This window comes from Ahaetulla prasina, chromosome 2 (genome assembly GCF_028640845.1).
Source record: "Ahaetulla prasina isolate Xishuangbanna chromosome 2, ASM2864084v1, whole genome shotgun sequence".
Taxonomy (NCBI): domain Eukaryota; kingdom Metazoa; phylum Chordata; class Lepidosauria; order Squamata; family Colubridae; genus Ahaetulla; species Ahaetulla prasina.
Window position 1 is genome coordinate 78,356,295 of NC_080540.1, and position 23,045 is coordinate 78,379,339.

The 23,045-nt window shown below is 41.9% G+C and overlaps 1 protein-coding gene across 7 annotated transcripts in view; it reads right to left on the reverse strand.

Moving 5' to 3' along the window:
- Positions 1-1,669: 1,669 nt before the first annotated feature.
- Positions 1,670-23,045, reverse strand: part of SEMA3F (semaphorin 3F) — a 159,070-nt gene continuing 137,694 nt past the window's right edge. For 6 of the 7 annotated variants that reach the window (XM_058168332.1, XM_058168331.1, XM_058168335.1 and 3 more), the window contains 9 exons: positions 21,086-21,155; positions 19,859-20,003; positions 17,754-17,976; positions 14,909-14,997; positions 13,067-13,108; positions 12,401-12,558; positions 9,093-9,160; positions 6,833-6,966; positions 1,670-5,735 (listed from right to left, as the gene is read on the reverse strand). In XM_058168332.1, coding sequence (XP_058024315.1) covers positions 5,301-5,735; positions 6,833-6,966; positions 9,093-9,160; positions 12,401-12,558; positions 13,067-13,108; positions 14,909-14,997; positions 17,754-17,976; positions 19,859-20,003; positions 21,086-21,155 — 1,364 coding nt within the window. In that variant the 3' untranslated portion in view covers positions 1,670-5,300. The remainder of the gene's footprint in view (positions 5,736-6,832; positions 6,967-9,092; positions 9,161-12,400; positions 12,559-13,066; positions 13,109-14,908; positions 14,998-17,753; positions 17,977-19,858; positions 20,004-21,085; positions 21,156-23,045) is intronic. The other variant, XM_058168338.1, reaches the window with a different exon arrangement.

The following is a 23,045-nucleotide window of genomic DNA, read 5'->3' on the forward strand; positions in this document are numbered from 1 at the left end:
AATGAATAAATACATCTGGCTGGGTTTCTTTTCTGACTATAAATGTTCTCATTTATGATGACTTGCAAAAGACTTCCCACAGATGTCTCATCTTAAAATAAACCTTTTCAATAACAGTGCAAATAGATGGAAGCCTGGAGGCTGTACAGAAAACTGTCAGACTTAACTTTCAACTTGGCCTTTCCACCTCGTAGCAGTTCTGAGTTTGTCATGAAGTTTCACCAGCTGCCTCTTCCTCAGCATCTCAAGAAACAAGGACCATTCAGGTCCTGTAAACATTTCAGAGCAGTATGCCTCCTTCTCTCATCTTTCTCCCATGACCATCTATCCCAGGGAGCCATTTCAGCAGACAAAAGACTGGTAGGTACACACAATCCCTTCACAACTGTACGCTAGCAAGAAAAAGCCTGTGACATCCATGGGGGGGTTGACAGACCTGTCCCGGATGGTCCATCCAATTCCCCAACTTAGCCAGTGGCAGGAAAGGACAGGAAATGAGTCCATGACCCTGAGCTCTTCTTCCCGGTATGTTTGCTTAACCAGCTGTTTCAGCACACCCTAGAGAGGTAGGAGCTCTTGTTGTCTCTTCTATTATGAATAAGACCTCTTTGTCTCTAGGCCTCAGGGCATGGAGGCCCAGGCCCAGGCCCTGGCCTAAGAAACCCAACATTTGTCCTTCCCGGATTGATCATCAACCAGAAGCAGCAGAAAATCAGCTACTGCTTGCTCCATTAAAAAAAAAAAGTGTGTGGGGGGGTGTAACTTGTTGCTCCATAAATAAATGGAAAACAAGCTCTGGTTTGGTGACTTTATGGTCAACAGCATCACTAGAATTTCTGCACAAAGAGCTTTGAGACAAGAGTTTCAGCGCAGTCTATGTTTTCATCCACTGAAATGCAAGCGCTGGGGCTTTTCTAGCTTCTTATATGTGGGAGAACATCTAATGCGATGAGCCTGTGGAGTTTACTGCACAAGCGGCTCTTTAGCTCCTCAGTATCCCTTTCATTTCATATCCCTTTTAATGAAATCTGAACTAGTTTATGGCTTTCAAATCAAAATCTGAAATCCACAATTTGATGGGCTTCATTATGTTATTTTTGGTTCTGTTGGAGATCTATCCTGGGGATTTTAAAATAAGGAACGGTATAAAGCTTGTGAGTCCAGAAAGTTCCAGTCATGATTTTTGTGGCCATATTTATAGATGGAGTGGAACTGCTTGGATGTGTTATTCGAGGTGTGACCATTCTTGGCATAGTGTGCACAGTTCCGTGTGCTACTTCTCAAAAAAGACATGAGAAAAGGACACCATCGAGCTGAAAAAGGAGAAAAGGCCCACATGATCAGGTGGTGAAATGGGAATGGTGTGATCTTTGGAGTTTGTGAATTGAGAAACTGGGCTAGTGAAGAGGAGCAGGATACAAATGTATAAAGTTACACAAGATGTCAAAAAGCAGCTTAGATAAGGGTTGGCTTTTTTTTACTTTCTTGTAAAACCCCAGGTCATCTAGAGAAGCTGAATAATGAGAAACGCAGGTAGACCACAAAAAGAAAACAAAACTCCCAAACTGATAAAATGCACTTTTTTCATGACGGACAACAGCTCCCAGGTTGGGTTGCTTAAGAAAAAATGCTTAGAGAAAGCCATAACAGAATAGGTATCACCACTTCAAACAGCAATTGTGGGTTACTATGTTTGGAGGCTTCCCTGCATTAACACAAAGTGTCTCTTTGGATAACATGACACTGAAAACTATGCTAGTTTCCCGATATGTTGCTAGCTGGTGACTTCTTGCTTTCAGAAGGGAACCCAGAATTTCCTTCTCTCCAGAACAGTGTTGTGATATGATAGCTGCAATCTGATACGGCTGTTGCTATAGTCCAGGGGTGTCAAACTCACGTCATCCCGGTGGCGTCACATGACATATCAGGACTTTCTCCCATTTGCTAAATGGGTGTGAGCGTGGCCAGTGTTTGATGCATCTGGTCCATCGGCCGGGAGTTTGACAATCCAGCCCCTTTATTAGAGTGTGCGATATTTTGGTTTTTGAGTCAAAAATTGGCTGGGGAATTTTGCAAATACCACATCAAGAGGTAGAAAGATTTAAGCATGTGAGCGAGCATGGGTGACGGTGACAGTAGATGTGTGATAACCAACACTGTTGTACATTCTCTAGGAGTAAAAGAGTCACAAGCGTTCAGTATCAAGCATATATTCTTATCATTGTAAATGCTTTTCCTGGAGGAAGCAGGCCGCAGAAAAAATTGCACTCCTAATCTGGGCCAGCGAGACAAAAGAGCACTCAGTTGAAGATGGCAGTGAAGATGGAGGAGTCTGGAGTTTCCAAAAACAAAGCCAGTGTTTATTAGCTTGTTCTATCCACAGGAATCTCACATTACAAGCGCAATAGGGCTTTGCGCCTGACTTCATCGTGTGGAGCTACTGCTCAGATGCCCCGTATCTCAGGTTTATTTTTATTTTTTTATTTACAGTTATTTACAAGAGGAAGTATACTCACATCACTCAGACTGGCAGAGGAAGCGGGCCTGCTTTTAAGAGGGAGGGTGAATGAAGAAGGTCCTGTTTTCCAAGCATGAAAGGGGAACACCTTTTGTTAACAGCAAGTGGTATACAGCCAGGTGGGAGGGTGGGTGGGGAGACAGAATCATATAAACTGCAGATTTCTGCAGTTTTCAGCTCTGCTGGGAAGACACTTCCTTGCTGTGCAGACAGAAGCAGAAACAATATAGTTTCCACCACCCTAACGTGCTCCAGTTATACCTTTAGGGTAATGTGATACAGGTCTTTGCAAGATATTTTCTATATCCACTATGCTCAGTAATGGTAGTCTCTGTAGCTTTGCGTAATTAGCTCCATATTAACAAGATCCATAGCCATAGGAAAGCATTTTGTTTTCCTTGCCTCAGTGCACAGATTAATCCAATCAGATATTCAGGATATGCCGAATGCTGCAACTCTGCAAGTAGCTGTCACGGGGCTTACTTTTAATTTCATTTCCCTACGGAATTAGGGAAGATAAAAATCATGCCTATTATCGATGAAGCTTGGATCGACAGACCCAAGAGCATCAAATTGTTTTCTATGGGGGTGGGGGGGAAGACATTCAAGAAAGATTACAGCCAGGGGAAAAATGAGCACAGTCGGAAGACGTTCAAGAGAGTAAACTAAGATACAGCCTAAATTTGGCATATTCACCTTTTCACCTAGGAACCCCCCTCCCTCTTTGAATGTGCTTATTTGAGGGTGAGAAACATGGGATCTGTTCTTGTTCATGTTCCATGTTTAATTACAAGTAGTCCTCAATTGATAACCATTGAGACCATAATTTCTGATGCTAAGCAAGGCCATTGCTAAGTGAGTTGTGCCCAATTTTATGACCTTGTTTGCCACAGTTAAGTGATCACTGCGGTTGCAAATGAATCGTGTGTTAAGTTGTTAAGTGAATCCAACTTCCCCCATTGACGTTGCTTGTCTAAAAGCTGGGAAGGTGCAAATGGTGATTGCATGATCCTGGGTCACTGCAACGGTCATAAATACATCTCGGTTGCAACCGTAGGGATGCTGTGATGGTCATAAGTGCAAGGACTGGGCATAAAGTCACTTTTTTTTCAATGTCATTGTGACTGTGAATAGTCACTAAATGAACAGTTGCAAGGCGAGGACTACCTGCATTATAATTAAAAAGAAAGATTGAGAATCTAGCCCAATTGGCTTGATGTCTGAAGACAAGAGAGAACAGTCAGGTTGGAGGGAGGCAATGATTCCATGCAATGAATGCTTATTAAAACTCTAGCCTGTTTTTCATAAACTCACGTTACAGTTGAGAGAAAGACAAACAGATGTCCCTGAATCTCCCCTTTCAAGCTCTCACCAACCTGTCTTTTTCTTACGCTGGCCAAGTAAGAAATACAGTAATGTTGATGCTATTTAATTCTTCTGTGACTATTAGAACAACTTCGATTGGACTCTTACAATTCTCCTTGGTTTATATTGCTTTGCTCGACGGGATGCTAGTGTCATACTGAAGCTTTGGACTCTTTACGGGGCAATCTGAGATGAATACATTATAGAATTTAAGTTGGGAAACCAAGGCACCGATTCCTCCAAGGGTTAGCAAAGCAGAAACCAGATATATCCCGATGGCCATGCACCAATCCTTTATCCTCTCTCCTACTTCAATTGCCATGCTGTCTTTGGTCTTGGAAATTGCGTGCACTACAGGAGAGTAGCTTTGGTTCATATGTACATTACATCTCCCTGGCATAACTCATTTGGATATGGCCCTTGTGTCCCATCAATGGTAAACTACTCAACCGAGCCAGCTGCCTCTGCCCTGAGTAGCCAAATCCCATTCACTCTGGGAAGGCACTCCAGTTGAAGCACTGTCAAATCAGAAAGTCCTTTTTGAACTCCTAGTGGAATTGGCTTATTTTCAGTAGCAGGAAGAGCATCGCATGGGTCATACATGGATATCCTTGATGGAGCACTTCCTTCTTCCTCAAATAGCTCAGGCTCCCTAAGAGTTGCAGTCTCCATAGCCAAGTTTCCTTGGAGGGCGTCCCATCAATATGTGCTTTGAGTCAGAGAGATGTCTAGAAGAGGAAGAAAGTGCTTTGTAGGTGTGGCAGGGGCTTATATACACCTCTGGGTGTGTAGTAGCAAGGGGAGTAGGACTGGGAGAATGCTTGGTGCCTGACAGCTGCCTTAAAAAAAAAAACACCCACCAAAACGGAATTGTTTCAGTGATAGTGATAGCAAAATATCTCAAAATTTGCTGAAGATGGGCCAGCCTTAATAGTCACTGCCCCACTGTTGTGGATCCATAGAGCATTGTGCCCAACTGTGCTAAAAGCATAATGAGGGGAAAGGGAGCTAAGGAAACAGTAACTTTGCCATTGGACATCCTTGAAACTCTCCTTCCCTGACTGGGGTCAGCTATCCACACTTGAGAGGCAAAGGGGGGAGTTGCTTTGGCTCTGTTCTCTACCTCGAAGATGTCAATTCTTTTACAGTACCACAGATAAATGTGGGAAGGAAGAGCCAGCTGCCATGTGGGGGGGGCCCTCCGAGCTCTTTGCCACCTCACACCCAGGCAAGACCCATGGATTATATACAACCTACAAATAAATACTGTCTTGATAGGGAACAGTGTGTGGTGGTGTGAGATTTCTCTCATATATATATATATATATATATCTCATATATATATATATATGAAAAATATATATGAAAATGGGGAATTATAGAACTGTCATCACATAGTCCCTTTCAGCTGCCACTTTCATGTGTGCTGATCCATCTCTGGTTGGTGATTCCGGCGGTTTCGTGGCTTCTTCTGGTCATGCAATGCCTTGGCTTTGAGACCAGCCAAAGTCTCCTTGTGATTAGAGGCCACATGCCGCCAATATCCCTGGCAATACTGATTGATGAGTCCCATCTCGGGCTGTGTGAGCAGCTGGACGAGGTCATGGTACTGAGAGCTGAAGGTGCCCGACAGGCCAGCTCTCATGGCTGCTGCGGAGGGGACGGGGCCTTCTGATTGGAAGAGTACAGCGTGGACAGTTTCACTGCTCAGTACATGCAGCTGCACTTTGGCTATGGTGTGCTTGAAGTTGTTCTCCGTGGCTGTGCAAGAATACAGCCCCCCATCTGAGAGCTGCAGGGACCGCAACAACAACCCTTGATCTGTCCTCAGTACCCGCCCTTCAGTGCGGAGCTGTGGAAAGAGAAGCAGCAGAAAAAAATGGTTAGTAGAGCTGGATCAGCCAGGCTTGAAGATATTAGAACACAATGGTAGGGAAGGAAGTAGCCAGAGGTCACAGTTTACCATGGTTGTCTTCCTGGAGTCCTTTAGTTTCTATTAGAACAGTTACAGCAGGGATGTCCAAACTTGGCCCCTTGAAGAGTGGTGGACTTCAACTCCCAGAATTCCCCAGCCAGCATGAGCTATAAATATGAGCAAGTTGCTGGCTGGGGAATTCTGGGAGTTGAAGTCCACCACTCTTCAAGGGGCCTAGTTTGGACATCCCTGAGTTACAGTATAGCATTAATAAAACAACAACCCTTTACTTCAGTCATAATACATAGCCAATCATGGCCAAGGGCCCATTTCCTATTCTTTTCCTCAGGCTGAGAGCAAAGGCAGGTCTTGAGAAAACCCTGTGTCTTCTGCTTGATAAATTATGTATGTTGGGAGGGGAGAAAGAAAGATCAGCTTTAGCTGAAATGGGTTGAGACTTCTGGAGCCTACTCCCAACCTGGCACTCTCTGTGTTGACCTCAACCATCATCTCTAACCAGCCATACCCAATGGCTGTGCAGTCTTGGGTGAAGGAAGGTACAGCCCAACTCATATGGAAAGTATTGAAACTTATGAAACTCAAAGCACAAAGGCAGCTCTGCTCTTTACTTCCGAAATATGGAAGTTTCCAAGATGGTTTTCAGCTAAGTAGTGTGATAATTCCGGGTGCCTTTTAGTATCCAAAATACGGATAAAAATACTCTAATGCCAGGGAAGACGTTGAAAGCAGGCTCAAGGGAGAGAATGAAAGAGCCACATCTCAATCAATCAGAATAGAGCTGGAAGGGACCTTGGAGGTCTTCTAGTCCAATCCCCTGCTCAAGTGGGAAATGCTATATCATTTCAGACACGTGATTGTCTATCTCTCTCAACATAAAGAGGAGGGGTACCCCTCCCCCCAAGCCCTCAACTGGAATGCAGACTCCTCCTCCTCTACCATGTGTTCTAACATCTCCACCCCATTTCTCTGCCTACTTTCCCAAAAAGTCTTTCCTCCCTTGCTTGGTTGTTCACCTCTTTTCTTCGGTCACTGTTGTCTCTCTGGAGAAGCCATTTGAGGGTAGCTTGAGGGGAGCGAGGCTGGCATTCAAGAAAGGCTGTGCTTCCCTCCACTCCATATTGAACAGCCTCCACTGAGTTCTTGCTGGCTGGAAGTGGGAGAAGGAAGAGAGAAACAGATGATGGATTACAAAAGGAGACATGACATCTTTGCAGCATAATCTAGACTAATCAAAGGCTATCTACCCAAAAGAAGTGACCACATTTATTATCAGACATCCTTTTCAGGTGAACCTGACTTCAGGTGAACCTGACACAGAGCACAGACTTTCAGGGAATATCACAACTGGCTGGTTTTTTTTTGTGTGTAATCTACTTTAGAAAATCACACTGTGGTTCTGCGTAGATATGTCTATGTATGTATACATGTGCATAGGACATGAAAACCCATCCCATTATTGAACACTATTTGCAACCCATGGATCCTCCCGATGAAAAAGCTGGTACTTTTAAAACTTTTCTGCAGATGGAGAGGAACTGTTCCTTTTTGCAACTGTTATCCTCTATTTGATATATCACTTTGTGGAATCCTTGATGCTGCTTTATCTGTTTGTTTGTTTGCTTACAGACATTTCATTACCCAGTTAGGTAACATCAGCAGTGTGAATGCTGGTGATGTTACCTACTGCTAGTTGGGTAATGAAATATTTGCAAGCAAACATCCAAGTTCAGAGAGCATCAAAGACTCCGCAGTTCATCCTTGAGCTACAAACACTCTCTTCTATTGGATACCACTTCACTTTTTTATATATGCAACTGCTTCCTTTCATTTAGACCAGGGTTGTGAAATTTGTGGCCCATGACCCGGATGCATCACATGCTGACCATGCTACCACATCCAGTTTAGCGAAGGGGAAATACGTCACATCATTTTTTTTTATTTGCATTTATATCCCGCCTTTCTCTGAAGACTCAGGGCGGCTTACACTATGTTAGCAATAGTCGTCATTCTATTTGTATATTTATATACAAAGTCAACTTATTGCCCCCAACAATCTGGGTCCTCATTTTACCTACCTTATAAAGGATGGAAGGCTGAGACAACCTTGGGCCTGGTGGGACTAGAACCTGCAGTAATTGCAGGCAGCTGCTGTTAATAACAGACTGCATTAGCAGTCTGAGCCACAGAGGCCCACGTCATGCTGGCGTGACAACACAAGTTTGACACCCCTGATTTAGACCAATGTATTTCAACCTTAGAAAGTTTCAGATTCATGAACTTCAACTCTCAGAATTCCCCAACCAGCATGGTGGCTGGGAATTCTGAGAATTGAAGTCCAACACATCTTAAACTTGATCTAGACCATTATCTCTCTCAATTTAGCCAGTATGCACTGCTGTTCTATATGAGCCTATACTATTGAAATTATTAGAATTTATCCTCAGAGATGCCAAATAAAATATTGCAGATGTTTAGAAGACAAATATAGGTATTTTATAGATTGTGTAAGTTAGTTACAAGGCCATCTCTAGTGAAACAAGGACATACAAAAATGCTGGCCTGAATGTACTCATGTTCTTTTTTCTGATTGTACCTATTCATTCACCCAACATGAAAAAGCCTCTTTCTGCTTTATCCCTGCCTGCCTATTTTCTGTGCTGTGACTGTGGACACAAATCCACATTACTCATGAAGAAAAGTCTTAGTAAGTGTTCAAAATATATTAACCAAATATATAAAAGTGTGCCTATTTAGAAAGCATTTGCTGTAATTGAATATAGAAAGTATATTCAATACAAAGTCAGTTAGTTTATATAGGTATTAATTAGCATATCTCACTGTGGTTGAAGGATCAGACAAATGTATACAGGAGCGAGACTGGTAATAAAAACACAAGGATCAGGGCATCCTTTTAAAGTTGCCTTCTTCACCTTATCCCACAAACAAATCTGCACAACTGCCTTGTCCAGAAATTTGGTTGTTCTTATTTTTATCCTCCAAAACAAAAATAAGGCATTAAAAATGAACCTTTCATGAACCTTCTTGTAGAGATATGAGGAAGAAAGATATCATGGTTGTACCCATGCCTCAAGTTATTCTACCCTCCACTGATCTCTCCTGGTAAACTAGCCCATTTATGTATCTCTTGTATGGAATAAAACAAATGCAGCTGCAACCACCTTTACAGACAGCGGACCAGAAGAAGCAGAGTCACAGCTCCCCAAGACTTCCATTGCACCTCTGTTTCCTAGAGACTAAGAATACGGTACCCACCATTAGAATTGTAACCCCTGCACTGACGGATAGGGTTGCCATGCCGGACGTCTTGACGTCTGCTACGTCTGCAGTGAGGAAAGAAGCAGCCAGATCAGCAACTGAAATCTCAGCTCCTACCACCGACAGTAGAAACAGCAACATGATATAAAGCCCTTCATTGTTCTACTTTTCTGGCCTGTACCCGGGCAGGGAATCCTTCAGTAATTCTCAGCCAATAAATAAAAATCTCTAATCTCTTCCAAGAACCAGTATGCTGGCTTGCAAGGTATGCTGGCTGGCTTGCAAGGAAGTTCTAGTTTACCATTTCTAGTTTGGGTAGAACAGCATAGGTAATGATTGGGATGTAGGGTGTGCTTGGGGCATGTTGGCCAGTGGGTTTCAAAACTTCACAGTTATCACGAAATTCCACATGCGACACTGATGTGAGTAGGCTGACTATCTAGTGTGCTCTCTCCCTCTGTTAATAAAAAGCAGCATGGGACAACCTCAATTAACCTAAATTGTCTTGGGCAGTTTAGTTACATATGAGCCATCCAGTGGCAAACATGGCATACAGGGATATAGTTAGGAGGATTAGAGGAGTAAGAGGTAAGTGTTTGAATTCATGAATTAAATTAGGGAAAGGAAGGTATGCTGTGTTTTTGTGAAACAAACCACCAATAATAACAGGAAGAAACCCAACAACCCCCGGAAGAATTATGGAACAGATCTAAGTGAAGGTAGTTGATCTTGTGGAGTGAAGCTGCAGGAAAGTGCTGTAGGTTTAATCATGCTTGAAAGGATTAAAGTGCATTTCAGAAAGTTGGAACTAGTGGATGGATGGAAATAAGACAAAGAAAGTAAAAAAAAAATCATAATTGGGCTATTCAGAGATCCAAGAAAGACTGAAAGAATTAATAAAGGAATGATAAAAGTAATGAGATGTTCTAAACATGAAAACAAGGGACACGGTGGCTCAGGGGCTAGGATGTTGAGCTTGTTGATCAAAAGGTCGGCAGCTCAGCGGTTCGAATCCCTAGTGCTGCTGTGTAACGGGGTGAGCTCCTGTTACTTGTCCCAGCTTCTGCCAACCTAGCAGTTTCAAAAGCACGTAAAAATGCAAGTAGAAAAAATAGGGACCATCTTTGGTGGGAAGGTAACAGCATTCCGTGCACCTTTGGTGTCTAGTCATGCCGGCCACATGACCACAGAGACGTCTTCGGACAGTGCTGGCTCTTCGGCTTTGAAACAGAGATGAGCACCGCCCCCTAGAGTCGGTAACGACTAGCACGTATGTGCAAGGGGAACCTTTACCTTTACCTTTAAACATGAAAACAGGCTGTTCTTTTGTAAACAATAGACTCAGAAAATATCATGAAAAATTACTGTAATATAAATAATCTTCCAGCTGAATGAATGAAAAGTGGATGTAAGCAAAAAGGATCCAGTAGCTTTTTAGAAAAGAATAAAAAGAATTAAGTTACAAAGTGCCATTGAAGTGGAGTTCTGTTAACAGGAAATATGTAACAAGATGCTTAATGAACTATGAAAATAAAAAGGATCTTAAAATATGTGCAAGTTAGAGAACAATTGCTGCAGACCCAAACAGTTAAAAGACATAGCGAAAATACAGACTGATTTTGATGAAAATAAACAATTAAAGTGAATGAAAGGGCTAAACAAGAAGCCCTTTTCAGTGAAGGGGAAGAGCTGAATTAAGAAGTACCGAAATTATTTGGGATTAAACTGAAGAGAGGGAACGCTGGAAGGTGTATTTTGGAGATCTGTATAGGAATGACAGTGGTATATCAAATACAAGATAGTGATGTGTTCAAAAAAAATATGAAGAATAATCATAGATGCTGTTAAGAGTTTTGAAAAGTGGTAAGCCTGTAGGTGTTGTGATTTAAAAGGAGAAAAGTAAATTTGTTTGCTTACAACTGAGCAACTTATTGAACAATATATGCTATTTGTACTTGCACCAGTAGTGGGTTTCAAAATCTGTCGCTACTTGCACGCGTGATGCTTCTGTGCATGCGCAGAAGTGTCTGGGCAGGTAGGTGGAGCCTTCTGCCACTGCCGCTACCAGTTCGCCTGATCCGGGGCGAACCGGTACAACCCACCACTGATTTGCACCTGACAGTTGGGAGAATGTATGCTGAAAGAAGGGAAAACATCTATGTATAAAAAAATGCTGCTTCTGTTTTTTTTTACCACAGCCTTACGAGGTGTGTGTGGTAAAACCAAAAGAGATAAGAATAAGAATGGATGGGATTAAATAATCAAGTCAGTGACCTGAATGAAAGAAGTACATCGCAGACTCTTCGGTCATATAAATGAAGCGAATGAGGATCAATTCAGCTGATGAATACAGAAAACAAGAGTGAAGAGGTTGAGAGGAAGAGGAGAAATAAGAAAATTGCGGTTGGATGAAATTGATGAGAATACGCAGAGAGAGGTGAAAAGTTTACAGAGCAAATGACAATGCATAAAGTGGTGGATGGATGCAGTGGCAAGAAAGTGATGGAGAAATAAATATAATGGAGCATTTATATAAACTAAATCTAGTTTTCTAGGTTTTCTCCCTCATCCGCCCCACTTTCTCTCCCGAGTCTCATTTTTTTTATTACTTCTTGTTCTTTTTTCTGAAGATTCCATAACTTTGCTCAACCTGAAAAGGAATGGTATAAATATATGTATCTGTAGGTTACTCATAGGCTATAACATGAGATTCATAAGTGGTCCCAGATACCTGTGAGACATAAGGACAATTTTGCTAATTTTTTAAACTGGCATCAGGATTCCACTGTAAAACCAGCTCAATATGCTTCCAGGTCTTTTTAGAAATAATCCCTTTTCTATATTCTATGTCCCTCTTCTTGTCTCCCTAGTTTTGGGGAAGTCTGTTTGCTAAGGATGTCCCATCCAGCGCTGCCTTATCAGTGACTAAACCCAAGGCAGATATAGATACTCAAAGAAACAGAAAAATGCTACAATTGAAGGAGGAGCTACCTCCAAGTTTCTTAGCCTTTTGCCAAGAAAATCTAAACCTTTTTACTACGGGTTCTGTGGGCGTGGCTAGGTGGGCATGGTGTGGCTTGGTGGGTATGGCAGGAGAAGAATACTGCAAAATCTCCATTCTCACCCCACTCTGGGGCCAGCCAGAGGTGGTATTTGCCGCTTCTCCAAACTATTCAACATTTCTGCTACTGGTTCTCTGAACTGCTCAAAATTTCCGCTACCGGTTCTCTAGAACCTGTCAGAACCTGCTGGATTTCGCCCCTGTGCATTATGCAATAGCAGTCTTTCTAGTCTCTTGGAAGTACCTCTTGGAAGAAGCAGAATAGCGGGAACAGGATTTGCCATCCCAGGCACAGTAGGGATCTCTGGCCAAGCAGCAGTCAGCACAGGCTTCTCCGTACACATCACAGCGGTGAAGGGCCAGATGGGTTAGCCCAATGGCTGAGGATACATAGAGCTGTTGCTGTTGGGGCATAGTAACATTCAGATATTGACAGAGCTACAGATTCTTCTGCTCCCACAATTCACCAGCAATGGGGATGGTGGTGATATAGATTTCCTTGAGAAAAAGTGGAGAGAAACACTGCCTTGCCCAGCTCACCCAGAGTTGCACCTCAATAACCAAGAAATTTTGGACTAAACCCAAGGCAGATATAGATACTCAAAGAAACAGAAAAATGCTACAATTGAAGGAGGAGCTACCTCCAAGTTTCTTAGCCTTTTGCCAAGAAGAACAATAGTTAGGAGGAAAAGCACATTTTCAATGAACCAGCTCTGAAGCTGATTTAGAAATTGTCTCAGGAAGAGTCCCAAATATGCTTCAGTTCTGAAGAAACTTCTTGGTTGGGAAATGAAATGTTTTCAAAGAAAAAAAAAACCAAGTTCAAATGCCTTTTGGAAAAACCTTTGGGACAACCATGACTTGGATGATTGAGAATCTCCATAGACAATCTCAGGAAGACAGTACTTACCCTTTTGGAAGAGATGGTCATAGTTTTAATTGGGGCTGGAACCTGTAGAGAAACCAAACAGTTAATCAATAATGGTTAATCTATATATAAAACCGAATGGATGGTCCCTGAAATAGTTTAGGGGAAATAGACCAATTAATGTGTTGCATTCCATGCCAATTAAAAGTATTATGTGAAAAGCTGGGTGAATGAGAAATCTGGGCCTTCAATTTAATTAGTATCAGTTCTAAGCATTCTGCTGTTGATTTGGGAAGGGTATTCAAAGTATGTTATTTTAATTTAGCCCTTGCACCATCCCTAGACAATTATTATTTAATATGACAGTATGTATAAAGGTGATATTAAAATATTTATGTATTCAGTATTATTAATATTTGGATCAGCTCCATCTCTTCGAAACCTACTGGTCTTTAAAACTGCACTTTGAAACAGGTTTCGGGTTTGGTTGTGGCTATGTGCACACATACTGTGCACTTACGTTCATAAAGAATAAGATTGATCAGTTCTTTTGTTTCTGCATGTACTAATAGACTAATATATCTTTTTTGGATGCATATATGAATATTTGAGAGGTGGTGGTGGCTCAGTGGCTAAGACACTGAGCTTGTCGATTGAAAGGTCGGCAGTTCAGCGGTTCGAATCCCTAGTGTTGCATAATGGGGTGAGCTCCTGTTACTTGTCCCAGCTTCTGCCAACCTAGCAGTTTGAAAGCATGTAAAAAATGCAAGTAGAAAAATAGGGGCCACCTTTGGTGGGAAGGTAAGTGCTTTCCGTGTGTCCTTGGTGTTTAGTCCACATGACCATGGAGATGTCTTCGGACAGCGCTGGCTCTTTGGCTTTGAAATGGAGATGAGCACCGCCTCCTAGAGCTGGAAATGACTAGCACATATGTGCGAGGGGAACCTTTATCTTTACCTTATGAATCTTTGAATGAGTTTAGTCGTTAAGGCACCAATCTAGAAGCCAGGAGATGTAACTTCTAGTTCTAGTTAATACAATCAAATTGCCTGGTAATAACATCCTTGTTCAAGCATAGAAAAAATGGTTTATTTATTTATTCAGTTTGTATGGCTTCCCATTCACCGTGAGAATCTGAGTGGCTAAGATCCAGTTAAAACAAAAGCAGAATAGCTCGTTTGTTTAAAAAAAGAGATCTGGAACATGATGCCCTCTTGAAACATGTGTAATGGGTGGAAATAATTGGAGAACACCAGCTCTTTGTGGTAGGCCAGGTAAGCAACCCACTCAACAGAGATTCGAAGAATGTTCTTTATTGTAGTAAAGTGGAATAACAAAAACTTGAAAGCTGTCCAAAATCCTCACGATCCCTTTTTAGGACAACCCAGTCAAGACAGGGCTGTTCTGAATCTCACACTTTCTACTTTCCCAGTAGCAACAATTTCTTTTCCTATGACCTTTTCGGGACCTTATCTTTTCTACAAGAAGATATAGTCCCATAATTAACCTAGCCCTGTGCCATGAAGGACTTTATAGGTAATAACTAGCACCTTCACTTTCACATAAACGTCATTGTCATACTAAGGTGCATCTTAACTACCGTGTCCACTGCTTTCTGGACTAGCTGCAGCCTCCAAGCTGTCCTCAAGGGAAATCTCAAGTAGAGCACATTGGAATAATTTTGACGAGAAGTTCCAGGATAGATGCCCAAACACCCTACTGATCCAATCGAAGATCACAATCCAGACTCCATAAAGCAAATGACAGCTACTTAGTAAAATCACAGCTGAACTGAAATGTGAACAATGACCTTCACAACTTCCATTCCTGCTCTCAAGCACACATATAATTAAAATTTTGGAGTAAGGTAATCATCACTTGTACCTTGAATACCTCAACCTCTTCTAGCATCAATTCTTCTGTTTCCAAATCATCTTTGGGCAAAACTATGACTTTCTGGACAGTCCCACGATCTGCAACATAAGAGAAACATATTTTATTTAGGCTTTCTCTTTTGTGTCGTTTCCATTTTAACTACCATTAACAATCGTTTAAAGGCCAGTATCTGCATATTTGGAGAATGTCTGCCTGGAATAGCTGGTTAGCATGTTTTCATAAGAGAATATTGGTCAAGTTTCATTCAGCTTTCATTTTCCATACAAGAACTGGTTGAACTGACAAGTGTTCTCATAATTTGGCCACCACAAAAAAGTTCCATTCCTGTCATGAATCTATAGAACTACAGAATAGCCCACAATCCTGAGATGAAGGAAAGGAATCTAAAGCACATTATATAACAATCAGAAATAATTTAAATCTAAGAAAAAAAAACTGCACATAAAGCAAATTCTGTGCTGATACTTTTTTCAGTTTATATGAATCTCAAAGAACTGCATCTCTCTCTCTCTCTCTCTTTCTCTCTCCCTCCCTGCCTCCCTCCTTCCCTCCCTCCCTCCCTCTCTCTCTGTGTGTGTATGTGTGTGTGTGTATGTGTATGTGTTTAGAAGTGTAAGGTGCTTTTTCCCACATGGGCTATTGATTTCATGAGCCAACTAGTCATGAGGAAGGATTACAGCACAAAGTCAATATTCATTACAAATGTTGATAAATATATATTTAAAATGGATCCTCATTTCATTATTCTGTAGAACATTTTCATTTTTATAGCAACCTGGCTTCCTAGTATAACAATCATAGCAAGCAGCATGGGGCTGAGAACGGATGTGTGATCATGATCTCGGCAGGATCTTGCTTTCCTGCTTCCTCTTCAGTTAACTGAAAGTGAGAGAGATCTTCATCCATCTCTAAGATGACTCCTGGCATTAGGACTACTTTGAAAGGAAATATTGGGTTGGCCTTACTTGCAAGCGTAAAGCAAATATATATATATAAGAAAGCAAGCAAATCGGCTGTTCTCGCACTGACCACCTGGAGGGAAAATTTTAAAAACAAAATGCAGAAGAATGTTTAATTCAGAATGCTCTTCTAGAAGACTTCTGATAGTTCCTATCTAGTTTGTGTTGAAAGATGGGTTCAGGGTGCTTTCTTCAAGGTTGAAATAGGTCTCGTCTTATAAATCACAAACACCATTTTGGATCTTGTGACAAGTGTGGGTATAGACTTCAAAGTGAGGGAAATATTTCTAACTATATCTAAAGACTTTAACTGGAAATATTCAGATTTAAACGGTAACTTTTTTTTTTTAGAACTAGTCCTTACAATTACTTTTTTGTAACTCATTTTTTAAAAAAACAGAGAAGTGGGGCTGGCAGCTATTCCTTTTCAACATTTTGGCAATGAACTCACAAGACTTGATTTCTGAATGTTGAACTTTATTACAAATTCAGTGGCTGTATATGATATTAAAAGCAAGAATCCCTATCTGAGCAATCAAACAATTCCTCTCCTACCTGCCTTCTGTTTTGAATGCCACCCACAGCCATGAATTCCACCAGACAAGTACCTTGATCCCTGAACTTGGTACTTTCTGCAACAGGAAATAACTACGATTTGCAGATGCATTGATACCTTTGGCTAGAAAGAAAGCAGAAACTCCCTGCAGAACTTCGACAGGTGATGGCCAGACTGTGTACAGCTGCTGGATGTTGTGCAGTGAATTGGGCAGCCCAAAGAATAACTGTGCAGATACGCAACAATATTTGAACGCTAATGAGGAATGTCCTTGGTTGTTAGTATTCTTGGCCAGCTGTTTGCCCTGTTGGCTGGTCTCCTTTGACTTGGGGGAGGCAAGTAACTCAACTACATCAGATTCAGTCCAGTGCAAGGAACATCTGCTAGTCGTGCCTTCCTTATATATTAATTCTATACTTTGATAAATCATGTCATTAGATTTGTGTGTGTTTTTTTAATGCTTAAAGTGATTAGCAATACTGTTCCATTCACTTCAGTGGAGATCTGGACATGTGCAAAATGGTATGCTTTGAGTTAATTATACCTCCAACAAAGCTTTGGAGAATGATGGGTCAACATTGTCTGGTTGGCAGATCATATTGCAGCAGCCTTTCTTAATAGTTTTCCAAATATGAATGATGGCTTTCAGCCTTTCCATCCAGGCTCAGGATTATGGCCACTGGAGCCCATCACATCTGGTAGGAACTTTGCTGGCTCAGATAAATTCTACTCTGGAGCGTCTAGAAGGGCACGTTTATAAACGAGAGACTGAATCCATTGGAATCCTTGCTTGATATATTTTTACTCTGTTAAAGTCAAGGAGGGGGACTCTTATTCACTCAAACTGAGGGAACATTACCGGAATTCTGTTCTTGCATCTGGAACAGCCTTGCAAGTGATTACAGGAAACCATAGGAAATGAGAAATCAATTCTATATAGAAGAGGACTCTGAAGTGTGACTTAGGGAGCAGTAAATGCTAGCCTGAATTCCTCTGACTTTTCCAAAGAAGACCTTGAATAAGCAGAAATTTCAAATGTTCTCCTGTGCTCCTGAAACAGTATTCTAGTACAAATGGAAAAGTTGGAGCTGAGATTTAATAATTCTGTTACTGTCTTCCAACTAATTGCATTGCCAGATAAATTACTTCCAAAACTTACTAAAACCTGGGGGAAGAGGAGATACAGAAAAGTTTAGGTGAATACCCCTAGACTATTTATTCTAACTGCTTTTGCAAAAGCCCCAAATGCTCATCTTCCAGGCTGGGGATTGGTGGGTGGAAGTGCTGTGTATTCTTTTCAATGCACATCAGTGGGTACCTGTGCCCAGGAAAAGCACCTCATAGCGTCCATCAGCTGCATCCACCTGGTCCACAGTTATAGTTGTGAACTTGTACTTGACGTTGGTTCTCACCACAAGAGGTTGGCGGTGTATGGGGTAGACACCATTGTACATCATTGGATGAGTGCGCATGAAGTTGATCACCTCATCAGGGTAGTCCTTGGTTGATTTCATTGAGGGTGTAAATGTTCCCCCTGGGCACTGAAAAACCAAGGCAAAAATAGTATGAGATATGATTCAGCCAATATATAAATGATTATATATTGAAGCCAACACTTCAAGTGCTTTCTACTTCTCCCCACTCCCTGTGTAATCTCCTCTATGGCCTGGTATAGTATAATGGCTAAGGACATATCCACCATCAGCCATGGAAGCTCACTTCCTTTTAGCTTAGGAAGAATTGGAGGAGAGAGTGGTAAGTGTGCCACTCTGGGCTCCTGAAAGAAAAGTAAGACATAATTCCGATGAAGAGAGATAAGGCACCTTGGCTGCTTTCCATAAAAGAATTCACCTTTTCTCCTCACCTGAAGGCACAAGAATCAGCTACCAAAGTATTGTGGGATCGGCCTGTGTACGTTCACGTTAGCATGCTTTTGCAATTTTTTGTTCAGTATTTTTATATTTTTGTCATTAGCTTTCCTGGGTATTCATCTGAATAGAAAAGCAGGATGTAAACTTACCCATTAAATTAAAATAAATAATAAAATAATATTTTATTATTTTAAAATAATAGCAGTAACAGAGTTGGAAGGGACCTTGGAGGTCATCTAGTCCACGTAGCTCAGGCAGGAGACCTAGACTAAGGATTCGAACTGCTGAACTGCCGACCTTTCTGATCGACAAGCTCAGGGTTCATTCTGGGAGAAGGAAAGATTTGAGGAGTTTACAGGGCAAGAGAATATTTGTTGCCGAGTGGAGCCATCAGAACTTCTTCTCCTCAGCCTTAAAGAGATCCAACTCCTTTGGCCTATCCATCAGTTTACTTTTCATTGCTTTACCAGGCTGACCCGCTTAGGCTGAAATTTTCTTTGTGCATCTCTCATTTGCTAACATCAATGTAATTCTTAGATTGTGGAGTGTTTTAGTAATGCTCATAAACGCCCCCCCCACCCTTCAGAATCCCATCTGGAGCAGCTGCTCAGCTGTGGGAGCCAAACCCAGCCTGCTCTTTGGGTTTTCTGGAAGCCTCCCCATATATAGCAAAGACTGGTCTTTTTTTTTTCTTTTTTCTTTTTGGCCCAGGGGGTTATACAAGTAAAAGAGTCTGGAAAACCGCATTCTCTGAGCCAATGAAACGAAACAATGATTTCTCCTTATTTTGGAATATTTTGCCAACAAAGAAAGGATGCCAGTAAATGAGAGACCACCAATCTAGAGAGGAAATGCTAATCAGCCTCACACGTGGTGGCCAAATGTCGAGCACTGAAAGAGATGAGCTGTGCAGCACCAGAGGACGTGATACAAAAGAAACTGGGGAAGCACCAGGAAAGGAATGCAGTGAAGTGTCAAGAGAATCCCAGCATGCAGGCAGTAGGGGAACCAGAAGAGGAGAAACTGGGCTACCGAAGCAGGAGTTGGATCAACAGGAAGAACAGCTTAAGACATTTTCCAACAGGGAATGTCATCGGTAATGTCTTTCACTGCAACTGTGAAAAATGCAGAAAGGGGAAGAGCTTAGTTAGCACCCAGGACTTTCTAGCTTGCACAACTGTGGAGTATTTCTCTGGGGTTTTACTTAAAAGGTATTTATTAGCCGTGGTATTTAAAACCCTTTAGTTTGAGGTGCCAAAGAACATGTCATCTAAAAAAACACCACTTTCCCCTCTTTCATTTCAAAGGAATTCTATTAATGTACGTGTACACACAAACGACTCTTAAATTGTGCATTGGTGCACATTCTGTCTTACACACACTTCTACATATCCTGTCAATCCATAAATATTTGCTTATGTATATATTCAAATGGTCATACATAAAATGGGTATTCTTAGGAGAACATATATTTTCATCAGGAAGAGAGATCAACGTCCCAAGGTCAGCAACCTGAGAGAAGGAACCTGCTGGAGATCTAACCGATGCTTACGGTGCCTGGACGAGGATAAGGCATTTTGCCAGTGTAAGGCATCCACTGATAGTTGGGACCTTCCTTGTGGGCAAACGGTCCATTGAAGACCATGCGAATGTCAGCCATGGAGTAGACACACACGGCAGAACCCTTAAACACAGACCTGGGCAAAGAAAGACAAACAACAATTGCGCATTCATCTCAGATGTTAATAATCTCTTTCATGTAAAAATACTGGTTATCATTTGTATTTTTTCCCCCTGCCCTTCTGTTTCAATGGGAGAAACATTCTTCTTCATTCACCTTTGGTCGCTGGAAAACTCTTGGCATTCCCTTAAATCTCCGATCGCACCAAAGCCACAAGAAGCCAGGATTAGGAAAAGGTTGGGGTAGGGAATAACAGAGTTGGAAGGGACCTTGGAGGTCTTCAAGTCCAACCCCCTGCTCAATCAGGAAACCCTATGCCATTTCAGATAGATGGCTGTGCAATCTGTTCTTAAAAATCTCCAGAGTTCGAGCATCCACAATTTCTGGAGGCAAGTCATTCCACTGATTAATTGTTCTAACTGTCAGGAAATGTTTCCTTAGTTTTAGGTTGCTTCTCTACTTGATTAGTTTCCACCCATTGCTTCTTGTCCTGCCCTCAGAGAGAATAGCTTGACTCCCTCTTCTTTGTGGCAGCTGTTTAGATATCAGGTCACTGCTATCAGTGTTGGAAAGACAAAGCAATGTTGGAGTTTGAGGCCAGTCTCAAACAGATGTTTTGGAGTTATCAAACTCAACAAGATAACATTCCAGTATCAGTCATTACAGTTAGAAAGAAGCATGGAGGAAAATGGCATTAGCTGCTGCTGCTGCTGCTTGCTGCTCTAAGGCTACGTGATACATCCTTGATCCTTCTGAGCAAAAATGTATCTTGGAAAGGAGGAAGAGCCACCATTTACCTTCCTCCCTGAATGATCAAGTCTCAGCTACAGCTGCTTAGGGTGCAGTTTGTGGGAAAACCCTACACTTGGCAGCCAATACTTCTAGGCTGTGTTCCAGCTCTGCCAGAAAATTCTACAAGGACCCAATCTTTGTTCCAAACCCTCCTTGGTTCGGCAGGGAGCAGATGGCCAATATTCACAGAATGGGGTCAAATGGCATCTGCTTTTACCATTATTTTGACTTCAAGTTAAGCTGGGGGATTTTGCTCAAGAAGGCTAAAAGATAGACTATTATGAGTCTTCAATATGAAACACTCACCCAGAGGCTGCAAAAACAGCATAAATAATGGGATTCTTCACATCCTGGGTCTGCTGGATGAAGACATCCTCTTGAAGAGAAAGGAGAGAGTCAATCACACAGCACAACTAACTATCCTGGTGATTCAGCAGCAGATAATCGAAGGAATCTGAAGTTAACCCAGGTATACCGGGAGCAACTTTTTTGGCTGATATTCTGGCTATTTGTGTGTGGAGCTACCTATCTTGGTGTGTGTGTGTGTGGGGGGGGTGAGCTATCAAATCAAATCTATGGTAGCTTACGAGAAATAGATTTGGGACTTTACATTCCCTGTTTCTTCTAGTATATAATTCTGCCATACAAAGTGGTGCAAATGGTTAAGAAACTCACAGTCTTTGGCAAAACAAGCAACCCCAGCTCAACCCAGCCCAGCATTATAGCAATAGCACTTACACTTATATATCCCTTCACAGTGCTTTACAGCCCTCTCTAAGCAGTTTATAGAGCCAGCCTATTGCCCCCAACAATCTGGGTCCTCATTTTACCCACCTCCAAAGGATGGAAGGCTGAGTCTACCTTGAGCCTGGTGAGATTCAAACTGCCAAATTGCAGCCAGCCAGCAGTCAGCAGAAGTAGCCTGCAATACTGCATTCTAACCACTGTGCCACCACAGCTCTACATAAAGTCATGGGGAGCTTTATGTAGATATAGAGTTGTAGTGGACCAGAAGAGACCTGAGTCCACTGGATGATGACAGAGGTTAAATCAAATTCCATTAATCTGTTAAAAACTACTCTCCAACTAATCTGCAATAACATCTAATAAGCATCAGATGCTTCCTTTTTATCATGCTAGATTAGAAAAAATGTTTAAAATACAAGAAATGATCATTAAACCTGGATTGTCTAAAACCATACACTCTTCTTTTTTTTTGGCATGTTTCAGCAGATTTTCAGACATGCTCAACTTTCGGTTTTTATTTAACCTCTCATTTCACTTCCAAATGGGAATCAAAAATGTCCCTGTACAGGAAAGAATGCAGATGTTGCTTCTAATTCAGCCTCAGATGCTGATCTAAGAGATCCTTCCTGTAAGCAGGCAGGAGCCCTGCCAAGAGATTCCAGAAGAACCCAGGGAATGAAGATTGCCTGTGGTAATAATTCTGAGGAAGTGAAGCAAAGCAAGCATGGGGAAGGCCCAATGCTAACTTGTGCCCTGGCAGGACAGACTCCATCAAAGGCTTTTGATGATGCTAAAAGCTGCAGCGGGACTTATCCTCGAATGACCAACAGCCATTTGTTAAGCAGGTGTTGAGAGGAAGCTGACAAGCAGCCCGCTAAGTGATTGCGGCTGCCTCTCTAGCAAATGGGATGCCCAACATTAATCACACCCATCCTGGAGCCCCTCGTCTTCGCTTTGCCCCCAAATACAACATCTGTCAGGAGGTTAAGCAGCCTCCCTGCTTGAATGAGCTTCGATTATCTGAAAGCCAGCCCTGATCTTTACATCTGGTAACTCAAAGCTTCCTTTCCCCCCACTCATCCTTCCTTTTCAGCAAGTGCTGCAAGCTAGTCAATGCAACTCAAAGAAACAGTTTGTGATGGGCTTCCAGAATGAATCTGACCATTTTTTTTTCTGGTTTGTTTTTTTTCATAAAAAAGTTTTATTTTTACAATCATATCAAACAGCTCATCCAATGTACAGTTATATACAATTAGTCGGGCTTGCCCAGTCATCACCCCCCTTTTTAACACTCTTCCCTCTTCTACCTTCTTCTACTTTCCAGACCTTCCTCTCCTTCTCTTATCTACATCCTCTCCTCCCTCCACCCTACACCTTCCTTCTCCCTCTTCTACCCCTCCTGACCAACAGGTTTTGATACACAGCTGTTTATATCAAAGGAGATCCTTTAAGAAAAAGCCTATTTTAAGTCCTGTTTCCTACAACAGCCATCTAAATGGCAAACTCCAGAAAGCCTGCA